This window comes from Pyrus communis, chromosome 6 (assembly GCF_963583255.1).
Source record: "Pyrus communis chromosome 6, drPyrComm1.1, whole genome shotgun sequence".
Lineage (NCBI taxonomy): Eukaryota > Viridiplantae > Streptophyta > Magnoliopsida > Rosales > Rosaceae > Pyrus > Pyrus communis.
In genome coordinates, this window is record NC_084808.1 from 29740208 (window position 1) to 29750810 (window position 10603).

At 36.0% G+C, this 10603-nt stretch overlaps 1 protein-coding gene across 3 annotated transcripts; it reads left to right on the top strand.

Moving 5' to 3' along the window:
• Positions 1 to 758: 758 nt before the first annotated feature.
• Positions 759 to 6007, top strand: LOC137737088 (uncharacterized). 3 transcript variants are annotated; one of them, XM_068476450.1, is made up of 10 exons: positions 759 to 811; positions 1685 to 1960; positions 2425 to 2496; positions 2919 to 3008; positions 3433 to 3475; positions 4385 to 4491; positions 4737 to 4832; positions 5017 to 5207; positions 5337 to 5406; positions 5695 to 6007. In XM_068476450.1, exons 2-10 carry the CDS (start codon positions 1781 to 1783, stop codon positions 5803 to 5805), a joined length of 960 nt encoding a protein of 319 aa, XP_068332551.1. In that variant the 5' UTR covers positions 759 to 811; positions 1685 to 1780; the 3' UTR covers positions 5806 to 6007. The 3 variants fall into 3 exon arrangements, with proteins under 3 accessions (XP_068332551.1, XP_068332553.1, XP_068332552.1); XM_068476452.1 differs by lacking the exon at positions 2425 to 2496 and adding an exon at positions 2529 to 2600; XM_068476451.1 differs by lacking the exon at positions 759 to 811 and adding an exon at positions 835 to 978.
• The last annotated feature ends 4596 nt before the right edge of the window (positions 6008 to 10603 follow it).

The following is a 10603-nucleotide window of genomic DNA, read 5'->3' on the forward strand; positions in this document are numbered from 1 at the left end:
TTTTTTTATTTATTTAGAACTAACGATATTACCTACACTAAGATGAGGGGCTGGGCTGCTAGGCTAAGCTCTACAATTAGCTGATAATAATGTGGTTTAAATTCGCATTTGACGAGATTCAAATATAATACTTCTTACTTACAAATAAAGAAAAATGTTATTAAATTGTAACACTAAATGACAACATCCGTTAATTTTTTAACACATTTTTATATTATTGACGTGAGACGTTATATGACCGCCGTCCGTAACTTGCAAGTCCTCGTTAAGGTATCGTTTGGTATGCAGACGGGACGGAATGGAACGGAATGGGACGGGACAGGACGGAACGGAACGGAGCGGGAGCAAAGATGCCCTTGGATGGAAACAAGGAGGAAGAAGAAGGAGACGGAGAGGTTATAATTTTGTGTTCCATGGATGTGGAACGAGTCGTTCCAGGGGGGTGAGGTGGAACGAAAATTCACCCAAAACTCGTCCCGTGGAACAGCTAGTTCCACCCGTTTTAGGCGCACCAAACGTGGGATGGAACACCTTGTCCCACTCTATTCCGTCCCGTCCCACGTACCAAACGGTACCTAAGGGCACCCCAATCCCCCTTAATTTAAAAAAAAAAAAAAAAAAAAAAGCCACAATAAATCATGTGGGCCAACTCAGGCACCTTTCGGTAAGATTATCACTTGAGCACTCTCATCGCACGTGGCCCAAGTTGAAGTCCAAGCCCAAATGAGAAATTAAAAATAAAAGCGACAGAAGAGAGCAGAGATCAGCATTCAGCAACGTCTCCATTGTCCGCCAAAGGCTTCATCTTTAGGTGAGGCACCGACCACCAAATCATCTCCTCCTCCTCCCTTCATCTTTTAATTTTATCTTTAATTATTAAATTCATGCTTTGATATCGACAATGAATCTACGTATTAAGTTGTCTGAAAAGGTTGATGAGATGGGTTTCATCTGTTTTGTGGTATCATTATTTTAAGCGTAAGAATCTGTTCATGTTTAGTTTAAATCAGTGATGCTTAATTGCTTTTATAAACTTGGTGATTCTGCTGTATATGTGAATCGGGTGGCGTAAATTTCTCTTCGAAATTTCTCTTCATTTCATGCAATTGTGGCAGCAATTTAGTATGTGTTCCTGATGCATGCTCTTCCCCCCCCCCCCTCTTTTTTCTGTTCCTGAGCGATTAGGGGGTGATTTACAAACCCAGGATGATGTTAAACAATTCCAGTCTACCTTGAATTGCTATTTTCTCCCTGTGTGTTTCTGTCTGCCTGTGAGAGAAATTTCATAATTTTTGTAGGAATACGCATACGTTTTTCTTTCTGTTCGTTTGCAGTAATGTTCCGTTCTTTGTCTTCTTAAGGTCGAAATATCAAGAAGGAAATTCTTCTTTGTATATAAAAGATTTACCTAAAGAGAAAAGATTTTGCATCAGTTACTCAATTCACACTAGGTCGTGTTTTTCGGACTGCCAAACATTGCAGTTTTGGAACTTTCATTTCTGACAGTCCATACACTTAAAATAGCAATTTATACACAGTGGTTGTTTTGGTAATGGGCACTTTATACGTAAAGTTATTTAAATATTTGGTAACCATGGAAAATTCTCGTACTCTCCCTCTTGCTAATGGCGTCTGTTTATGGCCCTTTACTTCCATACTTACTCTCTCTTGTTTGATTAATCAGTTGAATTAAGTACGTCAAGGTGCAGTCTGGCTACCCCTACTTGATAGTAAAATCTGTTTCATACCTGAGTAGTGAGAAGTTAGGGTGTTGCAATTAATGGCAAACCGGCCCCAGTCGCTTTCATTAAATGTTCCATTCGGAGGTCCAAGCGTTTCAGCACCAAGTGTCGCTGGAGCTCAAGCAAACAAAGATCGTAAAATGGCATCAGCAGAGCACTTGGTGCTTGACCTTAGTAATCCTGATCTTCGAGAAAACGCGCTTCTTGAACTTTCAAAGGTAACTTTTGCAAATTTTGATTGGTCACTTCCTATATTAAGAATGAAGCATTGCATCTGAGGCTTGTAATTTTGGATGTAACTGACTATTATTTATGTAATTTCGTTGTTTTCTTCTCATTTTAATAACTAACAAGAGGAAGAAAAGTGAATTTGTTTCCTGTAGTGAGAGACTGGATTCGGAAACTTGACAGTTGCATCATTATAAGTGGGCATTCAAGATCTTACCATTTTCTTTATTAAATAGGACCCATAAACGACTTGGAGCATCTTGATTGATGCATTGCTATATGCTTTACAAGTTATATGTTTATGATCACGGGGAAGCTTGCGTAGGTTTTTACAGCAGATTTTATAGTTGAATATTTGTGCCCGTGACTTTTCCTTTAGGTGGTTATGCAGTTTATATTACAACACTGATATGCTGCCCTATAAACTCTGTGTGCCCTTGTTTTCATTTTTTAGAACAAGGAATTATTTCAAGATTTGGCTCCTTTCGTGTGGAATTCTTTTGGTACTATTGCTGCACTCATCCAGGTATTTTTGTTTCTTTCTGTTTATACTTTTAGAAGAGAGAATTATTTCAAGATTTGGCTCCTTTATTGTGGAATTCTTTTGGTACTATTGCTGCACTTTTACAGGTATGTTGTATTGTTGTTTAAGTTGGTAGCTTGGGATAAGTCCCACATGTTTTACATCTGATATATGCTTGTCATATATTTATTGTCCATCTCATTTTTCAACTTGGTTGAACGAAGTTCCTTAGTGGTTTTCACTCGTTGCTGACTCTCTTTGTTGCTTTTCTTTACCTATCCTGATCACATCTGTTGAACTGTTTAATGTTTACATTTCTTTAAATTTAGGGTGAGATTTTCATATGCTAAGGTTTTTTGACATTCCATTTTTGATGGATACATATTGGGGCTATTCCCTGATGTTGGTTTCATTTTTATTTGCAGGAGATAGTTTCAATATACCCTGTCCTATCACCACCAAATCTGACTCCGGCACAATCCAATCGAGTTTGCAATGCTCTTGCTCTTCTCCAGGTCACATGATTTCCTGTTTCAAGTATCAAATTTCTGTTATATACGTATGTTATTTCTTTTTATATATACTTATGATTTTGTAATTCATCCATATGAGAAGCACCTTCTGACTCCCCTTTTATGGTTTCTTTTAAACTAACTTAGGGACTGAATTTTAAGCTTGAGTAAATGAATTATGTACAAGGCCCATATCTACAATAAAAAAAATGAAAAGCCCATATTTATGTCAATCAAAATCAGACAGTAGTCGTTGTTATCTTTTGAAATCTGGATTTGATGATTATGCTACTAGTTTTCATTTCTTTACCATGGATATTGATTAGATTCAAAGATCAATTCTGTGTTTCTCAGTAACTGATCTTCGAGTCTTCATTTCTCACTTTAATTCTATTAATATTGTGTTATGTTTTGTATTTTCTTGCAGTGCGTAGCTTCACACCCCGATACAAGAATGTTGTTCCTTAATGGTAATTTGTCCTTTTATCTTTTATAGTGTGTAAAGTTATCCTACCTGTTGTAGACTTGTAGTATGATGCTATATAGCTTATATTTCTGGTTTGGTTTTGTTTAAATAAAGCTATATTTCCTTCAAGGCTCAAATGTATTCAACCGGATCAAGACAATCAATTCTGCATTGTCCAATTGTTTATTAATGTATGCCATAGAACATTAACTGTTATTTTCTCTATGACATCTCCATTATAATGTTTTCGCAAGCTAAAAAATGGAAGTTCTTAATTCTTATGTTCTTGAAGTTTATTTTTTCTTTCAAAAAGCTCATGTCTACGTAGAAAACATCAACATATTAAAAAGTTTGATTTATTCTCATGAAACATGGATATGGATATGCAGTGTAAGACAGCATAACACTGATTAAGATAATTCTAACCTAGATATAATATGGTACTGCACACATATATTTGTTTAAAAGTTGAATTTGTGGTGGCAATCATCTTGATGCATTGATTTCAGGTTGAACATTAACTCCCTTGTTTTCTCTTGTAGTTTTGTTGTAAGAGTTTACCCTCTGATTATGTTATGCTTACTTGTTATAAGGGTTTCTTGACATGGTATTAGCTATTAGGTACTTAATCGCTGACTTAGCCCCCAAATATTTAGGGAGGTGTCAAGTCCATTCACTTGCATTTCTTTGTCTTTGTTTTCGATTTCTTTTGGGAAATAATGTCTTTCCCCTTGTCTTTGGGTGCTTAAGTATGCATTTCATGGTTAAGTTATTGTGTTTTATCGTGCTCTTTTTCATGTAACTCTCCTTGTGTGTACTGCTTAAGAATAGGAATATTTCTGCGGATGCTAATAATTGCAATAACTTATTCACCTCTAAATTATTCTTCCCGTTCAACTTTTCTCTGTTGCAGCTCATATACCTTTATATCTGTATCCTTTTCTCAATACAACAAGCAAGGCAAGACCATTTGAGTACTTAAGGCTTACTAGTTTAGGAGTCATTGGTGCCCTGGTGAAGGTACTTTTTATGGGATAACTTCTCTTGACCATTTCCTTTGTTTGTGCTATAACCTTGAGTTCTCTAATGAATCTTTAATTCAGGCAAGGGAATACCTGAGTCCCTGTCATACTATTGTTGCACCCACATTCTCCACCCCTCCTCTTGCACAGAGGCATGCTCAGATACAGGAAATCGATATTTGCTCTAATTTTTATTCACCAGCCTCTTATGATCATATTGTTTTTATATTGTTCTTTTTCCAGGTTGATGATACAGAAGTTATTAGTTTCCTTCTATCAACAGAAATAATTCCACTGTGCCTTCGCACTATGGAATTGGGCAGTGAACTCTCAAAAACAGTTGAGTGTCCTGATTATTTCATTAAAGTTTCTCTTTGGAATGCTTTCTATCTGACACCTAATTTTTTGTAGAAGAACTATATTCCTAAAGTATGTCATTTTACTTTTAGAAGGCCCCTCTTTCTGATGCACGGGGATGGTTTAAAAGTTCTTAGTTATCTGACGAAGGATCTTGTTATGGCAGGTTGCCACATTTATAGTTCAAAAGATTTTGTTGGATGATATGGGCTTGGACTATATTTGTACTACAGCAGAGCGGTTTTTTGCCGTAGGTCGAGTTTTGGGGACCATGGTTGCAGCACTGGCTGATCAACCCTCCTCACGCCTTTTGAAACACATCATCCGATGCTATCTTCGATTGTCAGATAATCCAAGGTTTGGTTATGCTATCTTCGATATAATTATTTGATTCTTTTCCACAGCTTTGGCCTTTTCTCTTTCATTGGATTGGGTTCATATTTTCATTAGTACCCTAAATTTGTTCTTTGGTCTTTTATTGTGCAGGGCTTGTGATGCTTTAAGAAGTTGCCTTCCAGATGTGTTACGAGATGCTAGCTTTAACAATTTCCTTTGTGTAAGTATCTCTGCTGTTTATTCGTGTTGCTTCCTCATAGAATAGTTTTTTGGATAGGGACAATAATCCCTAGCATGAGCTTTATTGGTAATAGTGTCCCGTTTGTGGTGTTTAGTGTCCTTAATTTCGCCGCCTGCTAGCCTCTGAATTTATGGTTTTAAACTAGCTTAATTCCGCCGCCTACTAGCCCCTGAATTTATGGTTTCAAACTAGCTAGGCTGTTTGTTAATTTTGCTATGTCTGTTTTTGTTGATTTCATTTTGTTTCTTGTATTATGCATGCATACAGGAAGATCCAACTACTAGGAGGTGGCTGCAACAACTGCTGCAGAACGTTGGAGTGAGCCGGATTCCTGCACTGCAGGCTGGGGGAGGATTTGATCACATGATGGTGAATTGAATGGAGAAGCGTATTTTCGTTTGAAGACCGGCACCTGTTGTATTGATGGAGATGTTGAGAGCAGAGACGTTGTTCTATTAACTTATAAATGTTCATCTTATTCTTCTTGTTGCTAAATGACATGAACATAACTAGTTTTTCTTTCCTTGTAGTCAGTTCTCTATCTTCTAAAGATATATTTACCGGGGCGGAAGATTGAGCTGTCTTTTATACATACATATATATTTATATATATATATATATATAAATGGGTATAGGTTGTTTTGGAGTATTTATTTTGTTTTTAGGGTTTTGATGTAGATTCTACATATAGCTCTATTGTTATAGATAAATTATGAAATTGCAATGCTTTTGTTGCCCGTGCCCGTGCCTGTGCGCACTCTTATTGTGATGGTCTGTCTTCCACACACCTCACCCCCCCCCCCCCAACCCCCCGAGCCCACCAAACCAAGGTAGTGTGTGTTGTAACGGTCCAACCTCTGGCCAATTAAACGGGGGACCTAGCTCTAAAACATTTACTAATAATTACGTACGTGTAACCTGCAGACGTTTGTTAAGCTAGTTGACCTTGACTGGCACCCAAGTTGGGATTTTTCTATATGTAAATTAGAGTAGTTTGGACTATATGTAAATTGGACGTGTGCAACTTGTCTTGGAAAGCAGGGTGGGTGCGTGTTTTGTTCTTTTGGCTTGGGATCTGTCGAGCTAGCTTGATGTTTATGGAGGCTGGAAAACTTTGTAGCACGTCTCTTTTCATAGTTGATAATTCACACGGAAAGCTTTCTAGCAACTCTATTATTTATTGTTATAAGTCGAGTCGAGCTTAAGTTAGCGTCTTTAATTATTGAAGGGCATATGATATGTCAGACTGATAGGTCACACCCCACCCCTACCCCCACCTTTCCATCTTTATTTATTTATTTTTCTCCGTTGGCTGATCCATCCATCCATCCATCCATCCATTCACTTTATATCTGCTTATGCTAATTGAGAACTACAAACACATGCATTGTTTAATATCAATCCTACAATTTTCTAGCTAGCTTTGTCCAACTGATGAGAACTAGATCCATATATTATCTGCCCCAATCAAAACAACGTGAATACTTGACTTAATCACTCTCTGTAAGTATTTATCTTTCTTTATTCGATTTTGTAAGAGTTGTTGTTACTTTAAAATACATTATTCTCGAACAAAATAAGAAATGAAAAATAAGTGCACGATAGACTTTTTTTTCTTATGGCTGTAATTAGGAGAAAAGATGTCCACTCGACACCAGTCCACCTTTGGCAAACACAACAACATATATAGCATGGCAGGCGGGGCAAACTGGTAGTTTGCTTGTACCGTTCTTTATTCATATGTATCTCTCTCTACTGCAGCTAAATGGTATATGAATGCTTTTGTCTCAAACGATGGAAATTGGAATATGTCAGGTATGATGGTTTCAAATTTCAACAACGGTATAAATACAGTTTCGGGTTTTAATAAATCAATTTATAATGATAAAATACATGACATTACGCTCACAAGTCTGCAACTTAATTAAGAAGATGATCGATATTCATTAGAGTTATAATTTATGTAATAATTTACCCATAACCTATTTGCTTTTTTGTATGAGCATTGAGTCATTGACTCCTTTCTCTTTCCTTTTCTGTAGGAGTTGGTTTTGTGTCTATTGAGATGGAGTGGAACATGATCGATCCGTATATGCCTGCATATAGTGGAAAGTTGAAACGACCTTTTCAATTACCTTTTGCTGCACCCAGTCTCTCCTATTGTACACCTCCATCCATCCATCTCCTAATAAATATTTATAGTACAATTAAGAAAGAGGCAACAAGGTTTGGCCAATTCCTTAATTTTAGATGGAGTTATGGAGAACAGCTGCAATGCAATTTCACAACATATATGTGTTGTGTGTGTGTGTGTGTGTGTGTGTGTGTGTGTGTACAACGTGCATGCATGCATACATGGATTTTTTAGACCAACAATGAGTATGTAGATACGTGTCCAATGAAATGATGAATGCATACATGCATATATTTATATGTGTGTGTGTGTACGCATAAAACATTTGTCATAATTATCTTCGACCCATCAGATGACCTAATATGTAACCTACAGGTCATTCATTTCTTTCTACCACTCGACTCGACCTTCCATATTCCCAAAATGAAATTAATTAATGACACGCTGCTGGGGTATTGGGCCCATAATTAAAACTTAAACGAGCTTGCTTAGTCTGATTATTCGCATTTGGTTGGTACGTCGGTTGGTTTCGGCTTTTCCATGCATCCGGGTATTTTCTTCTGGTTGGCTGCCTGGTTCGGTTGGCTGTCATATCATACGAATGAATTATGAGGTATACATATGATTAGTTTATTAATTAGGTCAAAAGTTTGACCGCAAAACTCACTCACACGTAATATCGATAAGATAATCTGATTAATTACGTAGGAAGCAGTGTTGTTGTAACTCGTGAGAAGGCTCGCAGCAGACCGATCGATATTGAAAGAGGACACGTACTCTACAAACAAACAAGAAGAAAATTTCAAACGCTCATTTATTTGACCAAATCTTCATTTCCTCTTGGACGGTTCATTATTCTCTTTATTAACTTATATATTATTTGTAGTTGATCCAAATTTATGGTTCTTCACATGGCAACGTGTTCGTGTTTCATTAGATGGATCGAATCATCGATAGTACTACTTCAAGCTTCAGCCACCAAATTTTCCAAACATCCATCCATCAATCCATCTCACTCTTTTCTTTTAGCACAATTAACCTTTTGTCTTTAATTACCCCAAACTTTTACGTTTAACAAAAAACGAATATGTTAATTAATTAACATATATGTACCAAAATTCTATTTTTTACATTAATTTCAACTGTCCAACTACATTATGTTCTCATCATCAAAAGGCACAAAGATATATAATTCTTGTTAATTTGTAAGTATTAAGGTTGTAGTTGGGTTTGCTTTGAAAAACAATTGTATAGTGGCTACCAACGGTGTCATTTTATATCTTTAACTTTGGAGTTTCTACACCATCTTTGTAGTACTTTGCGTTTCATACTCTCATTTGATTATCTCATTTGATAACCATTTTATTTTTAATTTTTATTTTTTTGTTGCAATTTTTACAATTTTAATTAGTTGTAAAATGTTTAAAATAAGGGAAAGAAATTAATAGAATTTCTCTCAATAAGGGGCTATATATCTTTCAGACTCTATATGGGCTATATATCTTTTTTACTCTATATGGGGCTATATATTTTATTTATGTAGTAATTTAATTCATGGTAAATTTATTTTTGTCTTAACTTTTCTTAACTTGATTTTTTGACGTGTTATATATGAAATTTTCGTTTATGAACTTTTTAACCTTAAAAAATTCAAATTCTGACAAAATTAGATTTCATCACTTATGCACTATTGTAGGCTTTATTATCTCAATCTCATCCGTTGATTTGTTTATCTGAAATCAGACAGTATAAGATTTCATTCATAATAATCATTGGATTTGATTATGTTATTTCAATCTCATCCGTTGGTTTATTTATCTGATTGACACATTCTCCAAAATCAAACAAGATTTTCATTTCATAACAACCATTGGATTTGATAATCTTATCACAATGTAGTTATGTTATTTTTTATATTTTCGGTTTAGATCTCTAAACTACCAATGTTAAATTTCGTCATTTCCTAAGAATTTTTCAATTTAGAAAATTAAACACAAAGCACAACATTTTTTCTAATTAATTGCACAAAAAATGGTTGTTGTTTGTATACGTTTTCTTAATTGAACAAACAATTGAAAATAAACCTTTAAAATCATGCCTTAGAGTTAAAAATGAGGCTCACCCATTTCTAAACTAAAAAACCAAAAAGACCCAAGATTGGGCCCTCACTTTGGTGTGGGTTCCCCTACTTTTTGGAACTAGATGTAATCTAACTTTTTGTTACTCAATGATTGAAGTTGCTAACTCATGTGGTGGATGTAGTTCCATTTTTCAGCTCATTGAGGATGAAAATTTTCGTTAAAGCTACAAATGTGGTAGCCCCAAGGCAAATAAAGCCTCAATTGGGGATGCTCTTACGCAGTCATGACATGAGGATCTATCTAATCTAGAGAAATGATAAAGAGACTTTTTAAAAAATGAGACTCTCAATTTTCGCGCTATTACTATAAAATATTGTTAAAAAAAATGAGGTGGTGGAGATGAAGGGATCAGGATCCCCTTCTGATCTAAGGATGAGGATTTTCATGACCAAGGAGCGTGGGCCGTTTGATGAAAATCTAACGGCTATAATTATTATAACTTTAAAGGGACCCCTTGTTTGTAACCGTTAGATTTTCATTCAACGGTCCACACTCTTTAATCATGAGGATTCTCATGAGAGATCCTGATCCGAGATGAAGGGGGGACGACAGTACAAGTGCATTACACCTTACGCAGTCATGACATGAGGATCTATGTAATCTAATCTTTAATCTAATTTATTGGTAATGTTTTCCCGCCTGCCGACGAGTGCCGGCTCTTTCTTCTTTTCGAGTTGGAACGAAAAAGTTGTGAGGCTGTCTCCTTCTGTGTGTTGACGTGCCCTAATCACATGCTCTCACTCCCATGTTAACATCAGCCCTCGTTGCCTCTTCGCCCTCCAATCCCTGTCCACATCCAAATCTAAAAGTGTCAGAATTTATTTGGTTTGAAAGGACTATTTAGATCTTGAAAAAAACCCAACCCCAAGGGCCCCAATCCAACCCAAAACTACTTTCTTTT

Excerpts from the sequence above, each read along its gene's own strand:
- LOC137737088 (XM_068476450.1), top strand. The coding sequence starts at position 1,781 with ATGGCAAACCGGCCCCAGTCGCTTTCATTAAATGTTCCATTCGGAGGT. Across the intron at positions 1,961-2,424 it reads CGCTTCTTGAACTTTCAAAG|AACAAGGAATTATTTCAAGA; the intron begins GTAACTTTTGCA and ends TTCATTTTTTAG. Across the intron at positions 2,497-2,918 it reads CTATTGCTGCACTCATCCAG|GAGATAGTTTCAATATACCC; the intron begins GTATTTTTGTTT and ends TTTTATTTGCAG.